The sequence below is a fragment of the Argentina silus genome, assembly GCF_951799395.1.
Source record: "Argentina silus genome assembly, chromosome: 3".
Classification (NCBI taxonomy): Eukaryota; Metazoa; Chordata; class Actinopteri; order Argentiniformes; family Argentinidae; genus Argentina; species Argentina silus.
Genome location: NC_139657.1, coordinates 21633037 through 21659414, shown reverse-complemented (window position 1 = coordinate 21659414; position 26378 = coordinate 21633037). Strand labels below are relative to the sequence as shown.

Below are 26378 nucleotides of genomic sequence, written 5' to 3'. Positions count from 1 at the left end.
AGAGAGAGAGAGAGACAGAGAGAGCAGGAGGGTGAGGGAGAGAGAGAGAGAGAGAGAGAGAGAGAGAGAGAGAGCAGGAGGGTGAGGGAGAGAGAGAGAGAGAGAGAGAGAGAGAGAGAGCAGGAGGGTGAGGGAGAGAGAGAGAGAGAGAGAGAGAGAGAGACAGAGAGAGCAGGAGGGTGAGGGAGAGAGAGAGAGAGAGGAGGAGGAAAGGAGTAAGAGTGGGAGGGCGAGCGTGAGAGGGAAACAGAGATAGATTGTAAAGAGAGGGAGGGAGGGAGGGAAAGAGAAAGACGGAGGGAGAGAGGCAGGGAAAGAGGGGGAGGGAAAAGGAGCATGCTATTAGCAGTGAGTTGAGAGAGTGAGTGAGTAGTGGAGTCCTGATGGGAGTAGTGTGGGCGCCCGAGCGTGTGGATGTCAGGGTCACCTCACACAAACCCTGTTCCAGAGTCCAGTCCCCACCCTCACCCCTGCTTCTAACCTATGTCCTCCATTCCTTACCTACATCCTCCATTCTTAACCTAGCCTTCCATTCATAACCTACGTCCTCCATTCCTAACCTACGTTCTCAGTCTATAACCTACAGTAGGTCAGAGTTTAAAAGGTTCATGGTTGAGCGACGGTAGTGCGGCAGAACTGCCACAGCAGTAGCGAGTCAACATTACTTTTTCACACGTTTCATTTGAGGTATTTCACCTTGGCAAAACAACCAACAGGGGGCATCATTGAGCAATCTAATGGATAGGCAATGTGTTGTTAACCCTCTATACCCCACATCGGCCGTTGACGGCCATTCTATACTGTATATTACTAGAGTGGCCGTGGCTGGCAGTCACTTTCACTCATACAATAAAGCAATTTAAGAATATAATACTTAAACCATGGAAGGTACAATCACTTGAGTGGAAAAAATATATATATTGTCATGATGATACTGCACCAAAGTAAACATTTCATATCTTCCCTTTTTTGAGACATCTCAAAGAGTTCAAAACAAAAGTGATTAACAGATAAGCAAGATGAATAGTCAACCTTTCAACTGAAATTGATGTATGCCTCAGAAATAGCAAAATAGCTCAAATGTGTCACTACATGAAGGTAACTAGTTACCAGCACTAGATAGATTGCATCCTATCTGCTGCAGAAATAAGCATGCAAAATTGGTTACAAATTGAACTATAAGTTAGCAAACGAAAACAAAATGCAGGTTGAAAACCAAGACAAGATTACTGTACCCTCGGTGATCGGTGAAGATTGACCGATTCAATGGATTAAATAAAAACTATTTTTCCTCCTGTCCTGTCCATCCTGTCTCCTAGGCTGTTGCGTGTAGGCATTCAACAATATCATGGCCTATGGTGTGTGGCCTGCAATTATGATGATAATGGGTGACAATCGCTAGTAGTTGTATTGTATATGTTATAGGCCTACTGTGATCAGTGAAAGTAAGTCGTCATGTCAACATGTTGTTATTCATATTATTCTGTAGGCTATAATATATGAAACTCACAAATGTTGATCTGTAAACAATTACATTTGAACTGTTTTAGGTTACCGCACGTATCCAATGAGTCATTTGTAGTTGCCTAATTGTCTGTATTTTTACTGTTCTTTTTTGCTCCTGTGTGGCATATCATGTACAGGTATCATAGTTGGCTACAAATGAATACATTTCATATATGTGTCACATCATTGCTGTAGCCTTGGACAGTTTTATATGTGTGACATCCATGGCTAAAGGCTAAAGATGTTGCTGCAGCTCCAGTGTGTGCGGCTCCAGTGTGTGCTTGCTTGGGCACCATGAGCTCCACTTGCAACAAGCTCAAATTGTTTCCCATTAACAAACAATAGTGTGACAATCTGTCTAGCCACTTCCCCTCCCCCTATGGCAAGAGATGAAATTAGAATGCTGAGTACAATCCAGGCCCATTCCTCCCCTCAAACAGTAAAGTTCTTCATTTAATGAATTTCATTAGGCCTGCATAGAAGATTGACTTGCAAACATTGATTTTACTGTAGCCAAAATGTTTGCATATTTTAGAGAACTGTAATCAATTCCATTTTACATCACGAAAATAATAAAATGGTTGTGTTCATTTATGCATTTCAAATACATTTTTCGGCTACGCAGCTTGGAAGTGTGGGCTTTAGGAGTAGCCTAACCTAACCTTGTCCTAGTTCAGAAAGCCTGTGGAAATCCTCTTCTAGAAAGTAGCTACAAAGGGGTGGAAACCCAGTGATGCCTTGCGACATGTTAAACCAATGAAATACCTTGCTTGAGTTCCAAAAAAACAGAATTCTGTTTTCCCTTCAGTTTTTCTTCCATTTGATTTAATGTTACAAACTAGCATAGGCAACAACTCTCTGCAAAAGAGTCCTACCCGGTCGGAAAAGACTACACAGATAACAACAACCAACTATTCTACGGTCAAAGAGAGAGCTATAGAACTATAGGTGGTTATATAGTTATTATTATTATTATTATTATTATTATTATTATTAATAATAATAATAATAATAATACTATAAATAATCATAATCATAATCATAAACTGCTCATAAAGAAATTAAATAGTTTAGGAACTAGTTGTAGATGAACAATACATTTGTTTTATAAGGTGAATTATGCAAATGTTGTCAAAATAACAATTGTAGTAAATTCAATACCTCATGTTGCCTTTGGTCCTATAAATGCATTTTCAGTGATAAAAACAGCCATTTGGAAGATACGCGAAAAATTAGCTAGCTAGCTATCTTGATAGTTTCTTATGTCGTTAGCTAGCTCAGTCCTTTACAAATAGACTAACTAGAAAACCACCATTCAACCACACAGGTCCTTTGCTAGTCTCAATGTCATGTAACTAAGACATTTTCTGGATAAAAAACTTGAAAAATATCATGTTAATTGTTTCAGTTAGAACCGCAAGATGGCGCCGAGGAAGGCTGCCGTGTCTCACGCTTGCACTGTTGGAGGAGCCCAAGACTTAAGAATTTCATTGCCAGCGATTGCTCTGTAATTGTTGTGCATATGACAATAAAACCATCTTGAAATCTTGAAATCTTGAAATCTTGAAAGTAGTTTGCATTGAGTCCCCCTTGTCCCCCATGTCTCCTACATCCTTGCTCTACAGTGTTTTGCCCAAGACTAGTTTATCTATACTTGCTGTTTTGGTTAAGGTTCTGGTCTTTTTTGTGAAACAGGCTTTAGAAATAAAATGTAATGTGAATATAATTATGCATGTGCTATATCATTCTGGTTAAAACATCTTCTTTACTGTACAATAGAAAATGAGATCAGGCCAAATCATCTCTCTTTGTACCCTTCCCCTCCTCTCTTCTCCATTTCTCTCTCATGAGGTCAGACCCGAGTCTGGCCCTCTCCTGTCTATCTGACATAATTGCCCATAGCAATGGAGGTGTCTGCATGAGGGCCTGCCATAGACAATCACATAAGGCCATGATGAATTTCACATTGCGAAAATCAACATTTATGAAAGTTAATTATTAAAACAGACATGTTTAAATATAGGCCTACATTTCTTAATGAAAATGAAAAATCCAAAGTATCCTTTTACAAAAAGTTGTAAAAAGAGAACACTTTCCACGGGTATCATTTCCTCTTTCTGAGTTCTGTCATGGGACATATATTCTCTCTCAAGTACTTCCACCATGTTCTCTAAGCTCAATTGACCAACAACAATACATTGCATATCAAAACAATCATCGGAGCCAGTATATGGTACATTGTGCTGAATAGTGCTGAATAGAACTGCAACTCCCAGTAGGGATGGTGCGCTCCCAGCCACAGTGATGTCCCATGTGGGCGGTACAGAGCAGAGCAGAGCAGAGCACGTCAATAAAACACCATGGTACAGGCATTACTCCCTTTGGCCTGTTTGCGTTGACACTGCGTGGGCTGTTTGTCGAAGCTCCTCGGCACACACTGAAATTCCTCACGCCCGCCCCCGCAGGCCCACTGGTTGCTGGGAGAGACAGACAGAGAGAGACTGAGACAGACAGACAGATAGACAGAGAGAGAGAGACTGAGACAGACAGGGAGGGAGGAAGCATGGACTCCGGGGTCAAGACCAAATGCCGACTCCCCCCTAGGGGTATGGCGACTCAAGCCAGACACAGCAATAAGGAGTTGGACCCCCATAGACAAACATGTCTACCATTGGCCTTCCCTTTTCCCTGGAATAGTCCCATCAATGTCAGAGTGTTTTATCTCCCTACTGAGGAGATCACGCAACGCCATAATGAAGTTGTGATTGTGAGGGTGTGGTTATTTGGCTGTATCGTGAGTCCATTTGTATAGTACATGTCCTGTGACATCCAATGTGTGCTCACACACTTAAACAAAAACTTGGGAAAGACCCAAGATTGGATGCACAAACCATTTAATGGGTAACAAATACGTGGTACAAGATCTAAAAAAACCCTGAATAGATCCCTAAAAAATAGAGCAACACAGTGTGACACATCTTTGGTCACTCCGTAGGTTTCATTTGATTTACACAAAACCCATTGACCGTCCGTTTCTTTCCACCTTTTCTCTTTGCCCACACACTTGACCTTTTCACTGGCTGTTCCATCAGCATTATGATTTGGCCATGAGATAACAATAATGAGAGCTTTTAGATTTGGATTTCCTGGTGTGTGTTTGCTTGGTCATCCCGTGGGTGATGGGTTTAGTGCACATAAAGTAGAATATCAACGTTATATAAACCTTTTGGTAAACTCTCTATCACAAACCATTATTTTTCTATAAATTCTTTGATAAGAAAACAAGGCTCAATTCATATTCCATTGCGCAAGAAGACTAAACCAACCAAATAAAGTAAGCTGCACAGAGGGGATGGAAAGGCATGCCTTGTAAAATCATACCACATAATGACATTTCGGGAAATAACAATGTCTGCTTTCAGGTCCAAAACACTTTCATAAAGCTACTGGGAAATGAGGAAAAATAGGAACATTTGGATTCTTGGGCTCATCCCAAAGCTAAGAGTTTATTTAACCTTGATTCCCATTTTACTCCAAAATTGTTGAGTGTTTATACGACATTTGAGATCTGGAAATCAGTTTCTTTATATTGTCCAGGCTCCATATATACAAACAGTGATTGGACTCACTCTAACATAACCATACTACAATATATGGACTTTGACTCTTTCTCTCTATCTTTCTCTCTCTCTCTTTATCTTTCACTCTCTCTCTCAGTGTTTGAGACCTAAAGGGTAGAGTATAAGGATTCTGAAGCAGGCTCTGGACAAATGGCCCAGTCCCAACATCCTCTCCACTCCGTCCACCAACTGTGAAACATCCACTGCCGTAACACCAGCCTTTCACAAACAGATAATTTGAATTCTGTTGACAACCAAGCAAGATGAGCCCTCTTCCACAAACATAGTCAATTGTACATACCCCCCCCCCCCCCCCCCTTCTAGTTTCTTTTTTTTTAGCACACATTACAGTACGCCACAGAAATTCCATCCATTTCAAATAACATTCTATGAAATATGGCAGACTTCTTTGCTGGGTCTCCTGCCCTCTTCTACTAGAAAACAGGCTAGGCTAGTCTGCCTTGTTGCGTGCATGTGTGTGTGTGCATGCGTGCGTGCACGTGTGTGTACGTGTCTGTGGACAATGCAGGGGGTGCAGTCTGCGTGCCGTCTCTGGTCTCCACTGACCTCACAGTCAACAGCTAACCCTCCAGACAGAGAGCCAGCAGAGAGCCAGGAGGAATCTGGGTCTGTGTACTACAATATCCTGTTTGGGCTCAAGCTGATCAGACCCCAGGCTACCCCACCCCCCTACACACACATGCACGCATGCACACACGCACACACACATAAACACACAAACACACAAACAAACACACACCCACACCGCTCATACATCACACTCTGGCACAAAAACGTCTTTGTTATTGTCCTTTTTTATTGTTGTTTATTTTTGTCAATTTTTTCTTCTATATAGCATGTGTGTGTGTGTGCCTGCATGCACGCATATATGGGTGAGTGTTTGTCTGTGTGTGTGTGTGTGTGTGTGTGTGTGTGTGTGTGTGTGTGTGTGTGTGTGTGTGCGCACAACTCCCCCAGATGGAGCTGATAGCCTGACGGATCACTGTGAGTGCCAGATGTGCTGCAGCCACTCCAGGCTCTGTTTCTGTTTCTGCGTGGAATCAAAACAGAGGGCTCAACGCCCCGGCCCGCGCGCAGGCAGCCGAGTAGGCCTGCTTCCCGTAAGCAGGAGAAAAACAGACCTGGAACAGAGGCAGATACATCACTTCCCAACAGCGTGAGTGCATTTCCTGAAACTGACAACTAGCAAGGAGTTTCACGGGGGCCAGGCCCAATGTGACACAGGCCTGCCAGAGAGAGAGAGAGACAGAGGGAGAGACAGAGAGAGAGAGAGACAGAGGGAGAGGGAGAGAGAGAGAGACAGAGAGAGAGACAGAGAGAGAGAGAGACAGAGAGAGAGAGAGAGAGAGAGACAGAGGGAGAGACAGAGAGAGAGAGACAGAGAGAGAGACAGAGAGAGAGAGAGACAGAGAGAGAGAGAGAGAGAGACAGAGGGAGAGACAGAGAGAGAGAGAGAGGCGGGAGCTCATGTAGCTGAGAGAAACATCCTAAACACTAACATGAATCACTGAGCAAGCTTACATTACACACACACACACACACACACACACACACACAAAACAGCCTCTGATCAAACAGTTAGCTCTGACTGTGATATATCCCAACAGAGAAGTGCCTATACTTAGCATTATCTTAAAGTCATCTGTTCTCCACTGCTGTATAAAACTGGCAAGACAGCTTCTTTGGTTCACAGCAAGAAAGAACTAGAACCTTTCATACGAAAAGTGAAACCCTGGACAAAAAAATTAAACACACGGTTCAGAAAAGAAAGGAAAAATATGGTTTTGATAGCAATTACATTATTTCATGCAATTTCTCCCTGCACAACTCCAACGGAAAAGGAGTGTAGACGTATACTAATGAGTTCCGTGCCGTCAGTGCATCAGCCAGGGAGAGGGCTTGACCGAGTTGGGCAGACCCAGGAAAACCCTGGAAAACACTTGACAGTGACATTTCCACTTTCACTCAACTTAACCATTTCCTTCTCTTTGCTGTGGAAATTTGGCATAGCAAGTACCATTGAATTATTAAACCAACCGACACTTTCCAAAAGACAAAAACAAAACCATATCTGTTATTAAATTATTATAATAAAAAAATACTCCGACTAAAAATGTGTGTGGAGAGAGTTACACCGTGAAGAAAGATGCTGCTAGAGCACAGCCTGCTGGCAGAGGAAGAGATTTAATCACCTCAGATTCTCGACCCTTCCCCCACCTCGTAGTAACTGCTGACGTTTGGCCTTTTTACGTTGTTGTGTTTGTTTTTGGTTTTCTCTCTGGAGAAAATCTCCATTACTTTAAGGGGACAGAGAATATCAGCCAAAGTAGCATTGCCTTGGTCTCAGTGTGTATAGAGGTGTACTTACTGTCTGAGAAGAACTACACTTTTGAGGACAACAAGCTGGTAACACTTTTTTTTACAGCCTGGTACAGAAGCAGGTAGTTGTTTAGAAACTTCTGGGTAAACCAGATATTACCTAAAAATTGCATAATAAATACACTCACAGTCCCTTTAAGATTCGTTGACACAAGCACTGTTACTGGTACACTGTACAGGTATATACCATTTAGTACCAGGTACTGACTGCAGTTAACAATTGAAGAAGGGCTACACTGTAGATAACTAAAAGTTTTACTAGGCTGGTTAGTGTGGTTAGTACGCCCTCCACATCATAAATGACATCAGGCTGTCCGATGGTTTGTTCCATCTCCCACCCTTTGACTCATGCCATGACACCCCCTTACCAGAGACACTAGAAATCCCAAATTCTCACATGAGGAGTTGGAAAATAGGACATCGTCCATGAGGCCATTTTAAAAACACAGTTTAGCTTAATCTGGTGGGAAGAAAAAAGTACTATGCAATAAACAAATTAGTAGCACCTAGTTGTTTTTTTGTTTGTTTAAACATCTACGTGCCTATGGGGAGTTTTATTTGCACCCCTACTGTTGCTTTTATAAAGTGGCCTCTTCTCCCATGTGTGCCCCACAGCTATCAGTGGCCTCTGCCATCACCAGTCAGTCATTCAGTCATTCAGTCAGTCAGTCAGGAGAGTTCACAGGAAATATAATGATAGGCTGGACACTTCCTGGGCCTCTGGGGCAGCCATAATACCCCTATACATGCACACATCCTACATATGCAAACACACACACACACACACACACACACACACACACACACACACACACACACACACACTTGGGTGAGCTGGGCGAAAAGACTTATGATGATAACTTGACCCATTTACTGTATTACCGATCAACTTTTTGGAACAAAACTGTATTGGCAACATTCAGTATGTGCAAAAAAAGTGTGAAATTTTTTCACACACACACACACACACACACACACACACACACACACACACACACACACACACACACACACACACACGAGACCAGACACACTGCACAAAGCATGGGGCCTCAAAACAACCAACCATCTCTGTCTTTCCCCTTTCACTAAAGGGTGTCTTTATGTTCTGTACTAAGACATGCACTGTGCCTTTTTCCCCATTGAATACAGTTATGTGATGCAACATATAGTATCTTTGTTTTCTTTCTCCATCAGAACTATTTTTTCAACAAAAAAATAATGTGCTGCTGGAGTTTATCTTTAAAACAAGTATTTAATAGTCTGTGAAGTCACACTTTGATCCACATACTTGTTTCCAGATTGCCCTCAAATGGCTCTGACAGGCTTTTAATAATAAAGGATCAAAAGGAGCAGTAAAGTTACAGTAGCATGCTGGAAAATACTTTACAGCACATATACACTTGCGGAGGAAAGGGGCCAGATTTCAGCACTCGGAGAGACTTATTTAGAAGGTTATTAGTCCCACTTACAGCCACTGCCCCTGGGGGGTCTTTCATTATGGGTCGGGCTGCATGGCTCCGATTAAGGACCATACCAGTGGAAACTGGGGGAGAGGGGAGATCCAATAGTGGTCTAGACTACATACTACAGAGTAGACTACATGTCATACATTTGACCCCATCCGCTTCCATAACATTAGAAAATGTGTCTGCTGCAAGTTGCTACAGTAAATAACCAGGATAAGGACTTAAAATGTGTCTTAGTATCAACTGGAGTAAAGGCATGTGATGAATTAATTAGATTTTAAAATGAACTAACCCATGAAGGTCAGATCGGTGACTAGAATTCTTTTGAGCCACTCTGACATCCATCTAACATCTAAAAGGGAATCTTGAATAGCGTAGGAGAGAAAAGTAAGAGAAAAAAGAAAGAAGGGAACTTTAAATATAAATAGTGACGTCAACGTGTTAAATGTAGAGTAGTGAAGTGCATCATTAAAGAGGGTGTGAAGCTAAATGAGCTCAGTGTTGTCAAGGCTGTGAGACACTCGCTGGGTCCTCCTGAGTCATACAGTGTGTCACATCGGTTGGGGCAGTTATGAGATAGCTTGAATTAGATATTGTTCTTACTAGGCTCTACCGAGGGAGTGTATGTGCTGTCAGGTCATCTGATGTAAGTAAATAGCAATAACATATGTTTTTTATGTATGTTATACAGAAGTTTCAACATTCCTCTATGAGAGGCTGTGAATCTTTAACACATGATTGGTCTAATTTCTCACATTTGATTATCCTATGTTATATGTATGAGTTAGTCTTACTGAAAATACTGACGCTTATGTTAATTCAAAGAAAAGGAAAAGTATGTTTCAAAAAAATTACACCTCTAAAAAACGCTCCTCCCACCATACAATGTGATAGCGCTCTACTGATGCCAAAAACCCTGTTTAAGATCACACAACCTCTGTTGACCCTGACCCAGCCTTCATCCAAATACAGAGAAGGGTTCATTCAGCCAGGTGGGGCCTGCACTTACCCAGGGTGTGACACACACTCACACACACACTCACACACACACGCATGCGCACATAAATGCACACACACACACACACACACACACACACACACACACACACTAACACACACACACACAGACACACACACACACGCACGCACACACACACGCATGCACACACACAAATGCACAAACACAGTCATAGAGCTGGGCCGGGCTGTCCCTCTCCGGAGCTCCAGCGGGTATCCGCCCTGGCCCTAGCATTGCTCCGTGTGTGTGAGAGAGAGAAACCGCAGGGCCCCACGGAGGAGCTCCGTCAACAGGCTCCTTATTCAGCCCCCGGCCTGAACACAGGGCCCTCTGACGGAACTCAGGCACCTGGCCACGTTGCTCTGAGACATCAGAGGAGAGGAGTGGGCGGCGACCGGGTTGCCACACCTGAATAAACCCCCCTGACCCACATCAATGCCAGGGCCGGGCCACCTGAAAGCGATCCCTGGGCCACAGCCCCAGCGGCGGGCCAACAGCGGGCCAGCAGAAGGAAGGCAGGATAAACAGGCCACTCAGGTGCTCTTGTGTGCCACTGTTTTCATTACAGGGAGGGGAAACTGAGCCCAGTAGAAAGAGAGGGATGGGGGAGGGAGAGGGATGGGGGAGGGGAGGGGATATTTAGACAGGTGTTTCCAATAGGGCCAGAGAGACACACCTCTGGAAGAGAGGAGTGGATCTATATTACTGTAGTCTGTGATTCCTCAGAATTAGGGATTTGTGGGGGTTTTGAGTGATTTCTACAGAGCCAGTCCTGCTCAGGGAAATTAGGATCGGCACTACTGTAAGCATACTGCAGTACAGCCTCTCTCACACACACACACACACACACACACACACACACACTCACACACACACACACACACACACACACACACACACACACACACACACACTCACACACACACACACACACACACACACACTCACACACACACACACACACACACACACACACACACACTCACACACACACACACACACACACACACACACACACACACACACACACACGGCCTGTGGAGAAACCAGGCATGACCTGGTGTCATTCACACTTGCCTTGTCCATGCTTAGAAGGCAAGGAATGTCATTTTGGAATTTGGGTGAAGTATCCCTTGAATTTGTATTTACAAACACATGAAAAACACATGAAAAAAAAGTCCCTTTTATTTTAAGTCCCTTTTCGCAGTGAGTGTGTGTGATGAATGAAATAGTCATTGATAATCAATGCTTATCTGTAACTGAATAATAATGACTTAATGATTTAATGACTTAATGACTGAATGATTTGTATTTGTGTAACTATTGGCTCATTAGTATAATTTGCATATTTAATCTGAAAGCCACATTTTACCGTAGTAATTCCACACCAACACTGAAATTAATGGCCAAGTCCCCTTTCCAAAATAACAAAATATAACTACTAAAAAAACTGTACCAAAAAGCTAAGAGTGTAATGACCACAAATTATCATAATAGCAACCAATTAAAACACTGTAAATGTCATTAATATATGTCAGTGAATATGTAATTGTTAATGGTGGTTGGGCCTAACCATAACAAACACATTGGTAATTTCTCTAATATTTTCCTCCCGAAAACAAAAGGAGAGCAAACGTGACATCATACACAGCTCTGCGGGGCATATTGCGAAAACAGCAATTTCCTGAGTTTATTTTTCTTTTCCGTCTCTCTTTTTAAATTTCTGTTCGATTTGTCGTGGTATGGGAAGGGTTGTACCAAAAGAACAGACTCTGACTGCCAAACAGGGCCTGCCAGGACGATCTGTTAGTTTAACATCTCACTACATAGGAAATCTATTAGCTGCTGTGGTGGAGGAGCTCAGAGAAATACAGGAGAAATACAGGAGCGCCATTAATAACTACAAGATTGGGCTGAGAGGGACCTTACTGTCCAACACCTCCTCTGCCTGGTTTTGTTTAAAACATTAAAACTATCTGTCTGCACAACAAAACACCATACAGCACCAGGGCTCTGCTCAATAACATCACTGTTGTATATACAGTAGCAGGACTCAACCTGCATGTGTCACTCTGTAGTGAATGACACTGAAATCCTACATTAAATATTATTTTCCTGCTGTTGTATTAATTATGAAACATAAAGTCAATTAAGACTGACACCAATAATTATTGTTTTGTTAGGTAACTCCTTAAGTAAAGGTGCAAACTGATCAGACCACAGGCTTCCCACCTCTCTCTCTCACACTCACACTCACACTCACACACACACACACACACACACACACACACACACACACACACACACACACACACACACACACACACACACACAGTGTTGGGTTAATAGTTCCTAAGGAGGGCTACACAGAAGAAGAATACTGTCCTTTTTAATGTACATTATACTGCCTTATACTACATTATACTGTTCATGTTAGCTACCCTGGTGCAAATCTGTTTGTTGTCTTCAGTAGGACTTAATTTATGCTTGGCTTGCTCCAACTCTCTAGGTTTTTTCCAATCTGTGGTGAGAGAGATCATAAAAAGCCTCCAGTGAAGATCCATCCCTATAAAAAAACAGAGCCACAACCGCTGTTAGTAAATACTCCTCTTTAATGACTACACAGGGCTTTCGTTAATACGGGTCATCCAGTGTCAGGCCTGCGTAAATGTACTCTTTAATTAAATACTTTATGGAGGGACCTTCTGGTTTAAACCTTTATATTCGCCTTGTTTGGAATTTGTTCCATATCCAATAATGTGTCTGTATATTGTGTCTGTGGGGGGAATTTGAGTACATAAATCCCCATGCATCATCTCCAGTCTTTAATACATATCTCAGATACAATTTCATAAAGGATCTGATGTCATTTGGAAGCCAGTGAGAAACCAACATGCACAGAAGAGCATTAAATCTTAAAATTCTCAGGTTCATCCTTTTGGGATACTCACCTTGAGGCTATTAGAGAGGGGAATTGTATATGTATCCGTCATTTGAGGAACACTCATAATAGTTTTTACGAGTGAAATAATTGTTTTGGTGTGCTAGTCAAGCAACCAAACAAGTTAGGCCATTCTGGAACAATCTGTGTCTCCCTCCTCATTATTTGGATTTCTACATCGTTCCTGAAATAACATAAAGCAAGTCCCCTGAAGCATTTAAAAATATTAGTAACACATACTGTATGGGCGAATGGGGACTGAGGCTCTAGCCACATAAAATCTGGAGAGTTGGTAATGAGATGAACTACTGTCTCTGTCTATGCAGGGCCCTCATGTCCAGAGAGATGAATCACTATGTGGCTGTTTTATTACCAAGCCTATGATTTTTTTTCTTTCAAATTGGCAGCATTTCAAGAAACTGGGGCACAATTTGTTCTTTTCTTTTCTATGGAGCTGCAGCAACAGACTAGCCTTTCTCCCTGTAGACTGGGAGACAGTGGACCTTACCTCATCCATGTGTGTGTGTGTGTGTGTGTGTGTGTGTGTGTGTGTGTGTGTGTGTGTGTGTGTGTGTGTGTGTGTGTAAGTGTATGTGTGCGTGCTCACTAAGACTAATACAGCTCTCGCTGACAGCCTAGTTTGTCATTCTGACACTCAGCAGTAAAGAGAAAATATCAGGAGGATTTGTTGGCTATTTTCAAATTATGCTCACTGTTAAATCCAGCATGAAACCCCATAAAATATCCCTGTTGAAGATATATGTTATGTGCACAAAATAAATACTATAGCAGTTTTCTTCCTTTTTTTTTTACGCTGATGTGCTGAGAGGTCTTACTGGGAAAGATCCCCATCACCTCAATGACCTAACTTTGCACAGTGTGTACTACTTGGAAGTACGTAGGACTCCAAACCAAGTACAGTATATCAATATGAAGCCATATGGAGGTTGCACAAACATAGTGTCGATTTGCTTAGAGAGCAATGCACAAAAGCACCAGTTGCACAACAGAGAAGTGATGATGATCGGCGTAACAGCTAGCGAGCCAACACATGATGCATGTCCCTCTCTCTCCCCTGGTGCTCTGTGTGTTTTATTGTTTATCTGTGGCCAGCTTGTAAGCAGGGGAACTAATTAAGGGGCGCCTGCAGGTGGCCCATGGAGACTTTTACAGGTCTAGGAGGAGAAGGAAAAGAGGGAGGAGGGGTAAGGAGAGGGGGGAGAGGAGCCAGGGCAGGGCACACACCCCACAGGGAGGGAGGAACTGCCTCCGGTCTCTCCAGGTCATGAGATGACAGACAGAGCTCTGCTGCCTATCGGAGACAGAAAAGAGGAAACGAGAGAGAGAGAAAGAGTGTGTGCGAGACAGAGTATAGAGAGTATAGAGTAGAGACGCTGTAGCCTTAGATGAACACTGCAATCAGCTAAACAAGGCCTTCCTCTGTTTTTGGCCCAAAAATGTACATTTACTCATTCTCCAAGAGAGCTTTGCGAATGTCAATCTGCCTTAGGCAGTTTAGAATACTGAGCTATTCTCATGTTTGTTGTGTTTTTTATCTTTATGAGCGGGAAAGGTCAACCAATAACTTTCATAGATACACATATACTGTATATCCTGTCAAATCAAACTGTATACGCTGGTAGTTTCTCACATATTCTGTTGCGTATACACAATCGACGGAAATAACTATTTGTCAGACTTTGCCTGAAAAAAAAAGAGTGAAGGAATGGGAAAAATGCTTCCTTTACACAGCGTGACATAAACAAATAGTGAAGGAGATGTTTACACCAAAGGTGGAAGAAGGCGGGAAACGTATCAACAATTAGCAGAACAAGTGTTCACTGTAAAAACACAAGAACTCTAACCCAATATCCCTAACAAACCTCTGAAAACTTTGTGGCTCTTTGTTTGGTTTCCATTCTGAGGACTATTTTGGTAACAATCAGATGAGGGTACAGTAACTTCTCAGGGGAATAATACTGTACTTCTCAAGGGAAGTGTTGCTGCACACCTCAGGGTAGGCAGGCAGTAGCCAAATTGCAGAGTATGGTGAGGGGTAAGAGAGAGATTGCGTGCAGGCGCTGTCCTGTGCCACTTCCTCTTGGCCAGCCCAGTGTCGTCACAGCCAGCTGTCCATCCTCTGATCCTCCCAATCCCAACACACACACACACACACACACACACACACACACACACATACACACACACACACACACACACACACTGAGGGCTGTCTGCCTGAGGTTTTCCTGACCATGTGACCTGACCAGGAAAAACTCTGGGCCCTGACTACGGCGCAGAGTTATCATGTTGTTGTTGTTGTGTGTAGTTCTGGGGCAAAGTGGGTCTGGTGGCGTCTTCAGGCCGTCCTACGTAATGGTGCCAAATGACAGTGCTGTCCTCTGTGGCGTGACACCAAGTGAAAACAAAACAGCTGTTATGGGAGTGCCCATGTCCCAAATCTGTTAGAGCCTTACACTGTAGACGAGAGTAATGGGTATGGGCATGACTAGTGTTCCCTCTAGATACAAATACACCCACACAAATACACCCACACCCACACACACACACACACACACACACATGCGCAAGTACACACTCACACACGCACACACACTCAGAGACACACATACAGACACACACACACGCACATACAAAACATGCTGTAATTTAAGGGAGATCACTATAACCCTCAAAAAGGCAAACAGTGTCCCGATTATAATAATTTTCTGATTATCTCAACATCTGCTTCTCACACACTGTAATATAATCTCAGTAACAAACCATATCATCACTTAAATGTATGAATCTAATCACCGTCCAGGAAAAAGGAACAGATTAAAGGCTTTCAATGTGATTACAAACACTGTCTCTGATATGACCCACTGTCTATACAGTTTGACCTACAAAGGGATGAGTGGCAATTTACACTGTAACACAACCAGTGCAGTAACTACAGAACTACCCATAAAATACAGTAACAACTGGGATTTGTCCAAATTAATATATTTTTGTAGCCTCAAACTAAAGGGAGCATAGTGTTTTTGCACCCACTGTATCAATGAACTGTGCAGGCCTACAGTGAACCACCCAACCCTTACCCCCATCGCCACTGAACATTCTCTTATACCCTCAGCCCTCCATATCTGGTGTGTGAAAGAATAGCGCCATCTACTGTTAGGAGGGAGGAGGGATGATTCAAGTGTTGGACACCTGTTTTATTTCACACTCTTTGTTTCCCTCATCAGATCTTAGTCTAATCAAAACCACACAATAGTCTCTCATTAAATAGGTACTCATATGTCTGCTTTGTTTTCAAGGCAGCAGTCAGCACACAAGGGTAGGCTGCCTAGTCTACACCATAACAACCTCTCTAGGTAAGGCCTATTCCCAGGATGTAAGAAAACCCATATCATTCTTTGTGGAAAGAAATACTACAAAAATCCAAAAGATGACACTGGATGACTATATTGAATCATCTCTTGCAGAAGTGCCATGATCAGATTAGAGATGATTTATATCTATCGGGTTGTCATCACTTTTATAGGATATAATCACACGTCAGCCTAGTGTAGAGTATTTGGATTACATCCTATTACCAGTAAATAGCGTCAGGGTGGATGGGTGTGTGTGTGTGTGTGGGGGGGGGGGGATAATAGTGTAAAACTCAAGAGGTACAGTACCTTGTAGAATTCAAGTGCTGTGTTGAGTCCTGGACCTTTGCCATGAATGGGCTGGTCAACAGACTGCAAGAGAGAAGCATTTGTATTCCTTTTACAAAGGCTCTGGGGTTTTCCGGAGCGTGGAGAAGAAAGAGATTGAATCAGAGGAGGAATGCAGAATGAGGGGTGTTAGAGGTGATATTGGATTAGCCGAGTTGGGGAGTGGTGAGGAGGCCAGGGGAGAGAGGAGGACACCCACTGCTCAGTACACAGACACACACACACACACACACACACACACACACACACACACACACACATGCTCCTCTTTACACTGAGGTCTATAGCAGGTCTGTGTGCTCCCCTTCCAAAGAATAAATACATCAAATTCAATTTGGTAAAATAGGTTACTGCTGAACACTTCACTCTTCACGGCCATAACAGTAATGAGGAACAAAATGAAACAGCTAAATAACATAATTTAATGTAAATAGAACTTGCTGACCAAGGCCACACCTGTGAGACTTGAGTAAAACATATCCACAAGTTGCATTATTGTTGAGTCAAAAACGAAATATCAAGAGAACAAAATAGATTTTTGAGGGAAAGTTCATTAGCATGAGTAATACCAGATTCAGTATTACCACACTCATTTCACACCACAGGGGGTCGAGGACACCTATTTCACACACACATACACACACATACAGTGCCTTCGGAAAGTATTCAGACCCCTTCAGTTTTTCCACATTTTGTTGTGTTTAGGACTCAATTTAAAATGTATTTTAATTTAATTAAATTAAAAATAATTTGCCATCAATCCACACACAATACCCCAGAATGACAAAGCGAAAACAGGTTTTTAGAAGTTTCAGTAAATGTATTAAAATTGAAATACAGAAATTCCTCATGTACATACAGTATTCAGACCCTTTGCTATGACACTCTTAAAATTAGCTAAAATGCAAAAATGTCATCAACAAATCACTCAGTAAGTTGAATTTAGTCCATCTTAATGCAAGTTAATAGTTAACATAATTTTGGAATAATTTTTTTTGGTTTTTATAGGGTCTCTGTCGAACCAGATTATTTGGGTGGAGGGGAACATTTTCATGATCTCCTCCAGATCCCACCAAATTGACTGCATGAGCTCCGTGCCCGTGAGGCGGTCCAGGTCGTTCCCACCCGAGTTGGAGAACCAGGACGTCTGGGTCTGCGCAGTGACTTGGAGGAGTCCGCTGCTCCTCCAGCAACACTGGCATCAGCCCACACCACTGCACGACCCTGTTGCCCATCCACTGAACCCCACACCCAACCCCAAGATCTTGCTGGCCAACCGCCCTGGTGTACCGCTCCAGACAGTGGATCCAGGAATCCCTGACTAAATGCATCTAGTCTAAATGCATCTTCCTTCTTCCATGTTGTTGAATACAATGTCAAGAGAGAGCAAAATAGAGGACATAGAAATATGAAATAGAGAGGCAGGAAGGCGGATAGAGGGGCGGGAGATGAAATAATAATAGTGCATTGTATTTAAATAGTTTCTATTACAAACAAAGAGCACTTAATAACAAGTAAAAAACACAATATACAAGTAATGCAAAACCCAGAAATGACCTGGAAATAGACGCTACCCGAGCATCTAAGCACACCGAGTCGGATTTCAGTTGACACCGTGACGTGTGACATTTGATACAGCTACAGTACAGAGCTCCGAAGTGTGACAGGGTTAGCCTGTTTGTAAAGTTAGCGTCCAAAGTCAAATATAACCCTCTGCTTTTTGCAACTTCATTGTGACATTTTATTGAAAATTGCTTCTCGCTATATCTGGTATTACTTTCACAAAAACCTCCATGAATGACTAATGTCATCACTTGCTGCATCCCTTTTTTTAATAGCTAGAAAGCAAAACTGGCTGGCGTGGGCACCACATCTTGTGTGTGGGAATTGTGACTCCCAATCAAGATTTATTTTTTATTTATTTAACCTTTTTTTTAACCAGGTAAGACCCATTGAGGTTAGAAATATCTTTTGCGAGAACGACCTGGCAAGAAGTCAAAACAGAAAGGTACAGCGTGTACACAAAATCTTACAAAGATACAAATACTAATACAAGACAAGCAGGGCAAAAAATTAACACCCGCCAACCGACAAATGGGGGTAGATTTTGGCATTGGCGGGTATCCTGTAAATCTTACCAGCCACTTTGGCGGGTAGCCAACAAAGGTTTGCGAATACTATGCTCCAATTTAAAAACGAAACTGGTGCGATCCACAATTATAGTCACCGTTGATTCAACATTTGTGGCAACACTGCTGCTCCTGCCTCCTCCAGCTGACTGTAACTGCTGCGCATCTCACTCACACTTCTCCTGACTTTCAAACAAACCCCAGAGTCTATTAGCTTTCTTAGTAGTTACAACCAATGCTTTAAAATAAAGCATTAAAGTAAAATTCCACAAGATAGCAACTTACATGTGAGATAAAAAAAACATGCGAGGGAAAATATTTAGCGGTATTTTTGATAGAGGGATAGGTGCGAAACTTAAAGCCTATAGGCAGAGTAATTTTCAATGAGTCAGGGGTCATGCTAATGAGGGGTTTTTTTGTTGCCTTAATGTTGGTTTGGGAAAAAATGTGGCTGATAAAAAAAGAGGCTGGTGATTTTTTTCATCCACCAGACACCTTGGCTGGTAGACCAAAAGTTAATTTCATGCCCTGAAGACAAGTGTTAGCAATGCATTTGAGGATTAAAAACAACTGCAGCTATCAAGAACATTTGATCGGAACGTTGATCAGAGTCTTGAAAACAGGCAAGAACTCTAGCTTCCCGAACTTTAACATATTTTGAAGCGTGTTCCAGGATGAAGGAGCATTATGTGAAAAATATATTTTCCCTGTCTCAGTTTTAGCCAGGAAAAATATCCTTTTCACAAGATGCAGTAAACCATGTGTGTTCATCCCACTGGAAACACTATGTAGCAATATATCCCATAGCACCACTACACCACAGCAGCCCAGGCCAAACAACACTGTTGACATGCTGACAAGTCCTGCAACTTTCTTTCTTTCTCTCTCTCTCTCTCTCTCTCTCTCTCTCTCTCTCTCTCTCTCTCTCTCTCTCTCTCTCTCTCTATCTCTGTAAATATGTCAAGTGACAGTGCAGTTGTGAAGATGTACATTGCCTTGGGGTGTTGGTCTCCAATTAAAAGCAAAAATCAACAATAACAATTCACAGTAAAAGGAGATAGACAGTTGAAAATAAATTGGATTCAAAGAATTGTTGCAGCCAGGGCCGTTGACATTAGAGAGCCCAATGAATAAGTACAGATAGTAATTTGAATTATATTCTAACATGCAAATACAATATAATTAATTATTTGCCTGACAATTACCAGCAATGGAACATTTACATTGGGCTATTCCACCCCCACCACAAACCCCACTGGACATGTTGCAACAGCCATCTGGTAACCTTGTGTGTCCCAAACAAATTAAGACGGGGTGGGGGGGGGGGGTTACATTGTGCATTTTCCTTAGACTAAGCAATAATCCCCTCTATAGTACCATTCTATACCAGGTGGGTTTGGGGCACTCAATAGGCCTTTTAACCCTTCAGTGAGTTCAACACAACAGCTTCATATTGAGAGGGAAGGCCTTCTGACCTAACAAAAGCCTTTAGGTACAGTACTAAATATAAACCAGTGTTAAAAGAAGCTGAAAGCCCTGTGCACAGCAATGCAACGTCTTCAAGGTGCTGAGTCTAGCAGAAACACTATCCTGCCTAACTATCCAACTGCGTTTTCCTTGTATTTTGGCCACTAATATACAGCAGACCTTTAGAAGGAGCACAAAGGCCTGTTATTGGGGGTAGTCATGAGAACAAGAGTATGGAGATATTGTATGTGGGGTAGTGAATGGGAGGTAGATGTATTGCACTGTAGTGACAGATGAGGGTAGATGTACTATGGTACAATGGTATAGTGCTTTGGTAACAAACAGGAGACTTACTGTGAGGTGTCCTTCACCACAGGCAGGGGGATGTCCTCGCTGACATAGTCCATTTCATCTGTGAAGCTGTTGGCCCGGGAGATGTGTATGGAGGGAGTTGTTTCCATTTTTTTCTTCACTGTGAAAGACAGATAATACAATAGTGGGTTTATGTGGTACGTTTATTGTTTCAAGTCAGTGGAAGTGACATTGTTAAAAGTGACAAAGTTGTTAAGAAGTAGGTTGCAGCAAGACTACATTTATTATGTTTGTATATTTCCATGTATTTCAGAAACATTCCATATTTGACTGCCGTATGGAAATAATACAGTAAAATAAAGTTGCTAGAGAAAGAGTGAGAGAGTACCTGGAGAGGCAGGACAGCTCAGAGTGAAAGAGGACCACGAGTGCTGATGGTCTGGAGTCATTCCGAAAAATGAATACAATGAAAATTGAGAATGGTAGATGAGAAAACCAATGAGGGAGAAGAGATATTTGCACTGCTATATGTGGAAAAAAGAAGCAAACATTCTATTGTTTAATTTTGACACACAGATGAAGACACAGTATCAACTACAGCTGGTCATTGCAAAAAGAACTGCAAAGAAAATGTTTGTTAGGGGACTTGACCTACAGTAAGACTCAGCATGGTCTAACATCAGCTCTCAGGAACCAGTTGGCCTCCATTGTGATAAAGAATTAAGGTAAATTGGGTTCCAAGAATGGAGTGACCACTCCAACCAAAGCAAAAGCAACCCCTCTGGACCTTTACCACCGATTTTTTTTACATTGTCCTGCCCGGAAGCTTCTCACACACATGCACATGTACACGCACACACACACACACACACACACACACACACACACACACACACACGCACACACTCTCATTCAGGGGGGGCCCGAGTGGGCTTATCGGTTAGACAAACACTGCATAGGCTTATTAATATCTGCCCTGTCAGAGCAAACAGGTTTGGTTTGGAGCCCCAGAGAATGAAAACAAGCATGGAGAGATAGGGAGAAAGAGAGAGAGATAGAGAGACAGAGGAGAAAGAGAGAGAGAAAAAGAGAGAGAGAGAGAGGGGAGGGGAGGGGGGGGGGGGGGCTGGCCTGGCCTGGCCTGGCCGGAGATAGAGAGAGATTCTCACAGACGGCCGGGCCAGACAGATAAGTGGAGTGATAAGCCGGACATTGACTAAATCAAACAATGCTCAGTTTATTTCTGACCACTAGAGCCCCACAATGGCTGCTTATCACCCCCCGATCTCTCTCCCTGTCACCCCTGGTCCCCCAGCCCCTGTCCCAGCTCTCACCCCGTCTGGAGTTGGCAGTGCAGGCAGAAAAGAAAACACTGTGGCCTAGCTCTAGGAGACCAGCGCCTCTCTCTCTCTGTGTCTCTGTCTCTATCTGTCCCTCCCCTCCCCTCCCCTCTTTGGTAGGGTCCAGTTTGCTCCAGTTGGTGACAAAGCACCAGACTAATTAAAATACTGTCTAGGCCACATTAAAAAACAGACAAGCTAATGATTAACCTAGAAAGACCTCTTATTGGGACAAAGGGAGTACTGTAACTACTGGTAAGACTGCACAAGTCAAGAGTGATGTCAACTCAAGTTTGTCCAAATGTCATCTTCGTAATGGTCTAAAATACCTTGCCTCTTGCTTTGGGTATCTTACTGTTTTCCCTTCAACATGTTTCCATTGACTTCACACAGGTAAATATATTATGAAATGAGAATTTGACACTGATACCTGAGAGTTAGCCTATAGCATAGGAATAGCCCCCGGCCCTTTGCTGACATCATCCCTTGACAGTGTTTACAGTGAAGACAATGTAGGTAGCTAAGTATACAGGCTGTAGTAGGCTGTATAATGGAAGGCATGCTTTGCATATTGTGAAAGAGATCAAAGGAGGCATCAGAGAGATAGAGATAGAGGGCTCACCTGTATGCCTGAATATCCTGGTGATGCCTGAGGAGAAGAGGGAACTGTTCAGAATGGGTTGACAACCCCTATGTCCTCAATATCGCCTCAGTATACAACACAGAACAGCAAATGATCAACAACAACATCAAATTGGTGACAGTGTGATAGTGTAATATGTACATAGTGTGTATCTGTATTATGTAAATAAGAAAGTAATTTAAATTGATTGCTAAACCTTGGTTGGTCTAACCAGTGTTATTCATCAGATAGACGACTGTTATAACATTTAGATTCAAGAGAACATAATCCCATTAGATAACCAATAAACTGCACAGACAGTTGTATTCACAGATGTCTGTTTTTATGCACTGTTGGAAGCAAAAATGCACAACACGCTGCCTCCACTCTAAACATTATCATTAGTGAGAACATACTGCTGAGTATGGCTCCTTAAACTGCTTTATGACATTCACAGCCTCTCAAAACCGGGCTCCGCTAACTAACCTCAAAATACTAAATGCATGCAACTCCACAAATATGCATTTGTCCCTCCGAGTTCAAAGGCACTAAGACATATGTTCTTGTTCATTATCTGACTTCTATACCTCCAATTAAAGCACCAAACGAGATAGCATTTTTCCCTCATAACTCTTTTTCTCTGCTGGTGACGTTGGGGCGTTTATGTCTTTCCCCCTTCTTTTATGATTATGTGCTTTGACAGGAAAAACTCATAAAGACCACTTATTAACCTGCAAACTGAGAGGATTCATTTGGCAGGGGCAGAGTTTTACACAGGAAGTCCACCCCCCCCTTCTGTGTTAGATGGAAAAGTCCAATTCATCAGTACTATGGAGAGGGATGGGGCTGGAGAAATGTAACCACTCTCAAATTCATAGACTGGCTCTCCATAAGATCAAAATGATAGTTTTAACCATGTTTTGAAGCTAAAACAGTTATTAACAGTTACAGTTATTTTTACAATTACCCTGTTTACAAACAATGGAGTAAAAATCTTATTTTTTGGTTTCTGATGGGGTAAGACAGCTGAACTAAGCTCATGAGACATTTACAGTAAAGTTATATTCTTCAAGAATCAATCATTAATCTCCAAAAAATGATCCAATCCCAGATTGCCCCTTTAAAATTTAAATGATAATTCTCAAAGTGGTGTACGACTCTATTTTCGACTCGAGTTTATGGTGTTGAACAAATCTCATGTGATATTTATTATTTATATTATTCAAGAATCAAAGGCTATATATAATTATTTTAAAAGTAAAAAAGTAGATGTAGCAATCCTATATTGCCACTTTAAGCGAGGGGGAGTGGGCACAAAATGTGGAAAAAATAAAATAGAATTTGACAGAGGTAGAAACTAGAAGCCCAGGTTCTATCAGTTAGATGAATTAAAAGTGATTGAATGCAGCATTATCTTGAGGTATATTCTTCATAGTGATTAATGAACTGAAACTGAACTGCCACTTCAACAAGCAAACAACAAAATCTTGAACTAATTGTGGTAACAAAAACACAAACTGAACTTCGGTAGGCTATGGATATTCTGATATGGGGACTTTGAAAACTCTGGAGAATTGGAACATGTGAAATTCACAGCTTGGTTAGCTCAATACTTTTCTTCAGGTCAAATCCATCCAACCAGCATGAGTGCTTGGGGCCAGTGAAGTGGACAAGTGGAGCAGTCCACTTCACCACTGAGCTGTAATGACTTCCATCTGCCTGACCGGAGCCACGTGGCAACCATCTTGTGTCAATGCAAGGGGTCTATTAGAGAACCCCTGTCTGTCTCCTCAGCAAGCTCCTTAAATGAACAACCAGATACATAACTACATAATTGCTCCTGGATGGATGCATAGATAGAGAGACAGAGAGAGAGAGGTCCACATTTCTTCATGAAAGAGTCATCTTATCATATAAGGTGCAGAGTCAGAGCATTCTTCAAATGATTGTGTCTCAAGCACATACAGCTATCAGACTGCAGCTATCATTACACAGGGTCAACAAGAAAGGAAGAGAGGCTGAGTATGTAATATACTCACGTCTGAAATACAACTACTATGAGGACTGCACAATACGTCCTATCTCTATCAATGTTTATATCTCAGCCTGAAGACTCCAACTATGCGTGGCCTGGCAAACATTTGTCTCTCTCATCCACTGGCCCCAGATCATTTGAAACCCATGGGTGAAAAAAGCAGAAATATTTTTTTTTACAGAAATGATGGATTTTCAAGGCGCAGATTGTAAGGCTACATGACATCACCTAAGGTCCTAGAAAAAAAAGCATTATTTCATCAAATGAAGTTTGAAGAGAAGGATAAAAAACTGTTTCATTACTGCAGTAATTCACTTTGGAAAATGCTTCTCAAGACATCTGCTTTCAAACACAGCTGGCGAAAACTGCATTATAACAACATTGGATCGCTTCAAACTAATTTGTTTGAAGCGTCTCCCAAAAACACCTTCACACAAGGCGTCATTCAAAAGCTGTCTTGCTCCCAATTGAGAGTTATCACCAATATACTGTACACAACAGTGTTAGTGTCATTCTGCAGGGGCAGTGCAGTGTCAACATATGTTTTTCAAACTGTAAAACAGTTCCTAGAGACGTGAGGTGTCTCCGTAATGCAAGTTCTGATAGTCTGTTTTCTCCTCGAAAAACAAACACGTTTAATCTTTTGTAGTCTAATTGCCAGGATCTTGTGTTGTTTGTCTTGTTGCCTGGTAATAACTGTGGCCCAGGGTTTTTTTTTCTAGTCAGGTCGCATGGGCAGGGAAAATTCTTGGCCCTCGTAAAGTTACAATGTGACCTGATGCTCCTTCCAACACTTTACAGATACAGCTACTGTAGCCCACCTGGCGGTTCTTCCAGGAAGAAGGGGTCTTTCTTCTCGTCCTTGTCTTCAATGTGGTCGAATGTGATCTGGGGAATGGACATCGCCTTTTCTCCAGAGGTGCCCAAGGAACCGTTATCACGAGGTCTGAACCTCCTTTTGGAGCGTCTGGTCTGAGGACACAGACAGGGACAAAGAGGCAATGCATCATCAGGAATGTCCTATCGACCATCTACAACCTCAGCATCAGTCATAAAAGAAAAATATGAGTGATGGACATGACCAAGTGGGGGACTTCCTCCATTGACAAACTGTTTTTTGTTTTTTTGGTTGCTGTTTTCATAAAACTGAGCAATATTGTTCACTCTTGTATTTGCAAGAAATATCAACTCATTTTGTTATTCCTAACATTGTCTACTGGATAGTAACTTGAGTGTTCTACTTTAACAGTATTTTTTTGCAAGCCATCACACATGTGTCACACATCCCTTAAACCCTCTCCAAAATAATACATTTTTGAATCTTTTAATGTGGTGGTTAAATCTGCTGGCTCCTCCATGGTGATTTAGGCCTATGTCTCGACTAATTACTGCTGGTTTAGCTGAGGTCAAACCTCTTTGAGTCACTGAATGCCTCGGGACCTTAATTGTGCCTCCACTCCATTCCCTTGGACCAGCAGCAACGCCACTGACTGCTTTATATAAAACTTCATGATTTTTCTACTCAGTGACACAGTCTACTGGCATTGACGACTGGCCCACAGTTCTGTCCAAATACCAGGGGCCTGAATGACTCATTAAAAAGGAGGGAGCGAGAGAAGAGGAGAAAGTCACATGCTGAAACAGAAAGGGACGGAAGCAACCTTCACTCTCCCTCAATATGTGTGGGTTCAGTGCTAAACAAAGATTTGTTTGTTGTTGTTCTACTACACAAAGGTTTACTCCCATGAGAAAGGCAGCAGTGACATCATCTCAACTGACTGCGTCTTTGTGTGGGGG

General features: G+C 42.3%; 1 protein-coding gene across 1 annotated transcript in view; it reads right to left on the bottom strand.

Annotated features, from left to right (window-relative positions):
- The window catches only part of kcnq1.2 (potassium voltage-gated channel, KQT-like subfamily, member 1.2), a gene marked incomplete at its 5' end in the record, with an annotated part of 145122 nt that overhangs the window by 98539 nt on the left and 20205 nt on the right, over positions 1 to 26378 (bottom strand). Inside the window, 5 exons of the mRNA XM_083666517.1 lie at positions 16638 to 16700; positions 20627 to 20744; positions 20973 to 21023; positions 22547 to 22573; positions 25403 to 25553. Coding sequence (XP_083522643.1) covers positions 16638 to 16700; positions 20627 to 20744; positions 20973 to 21023; positions 22547 to 22573; positions 25403 to 25553 — 410 coding nt within the window. The remainder of the gene's footprint in view (positions 1 to 16637; positions 16701 to 20626; positions 20745 to 20972; positions 21024 to 22546; positions 22574 to 25402; positions 25554 to 26378) is intronic.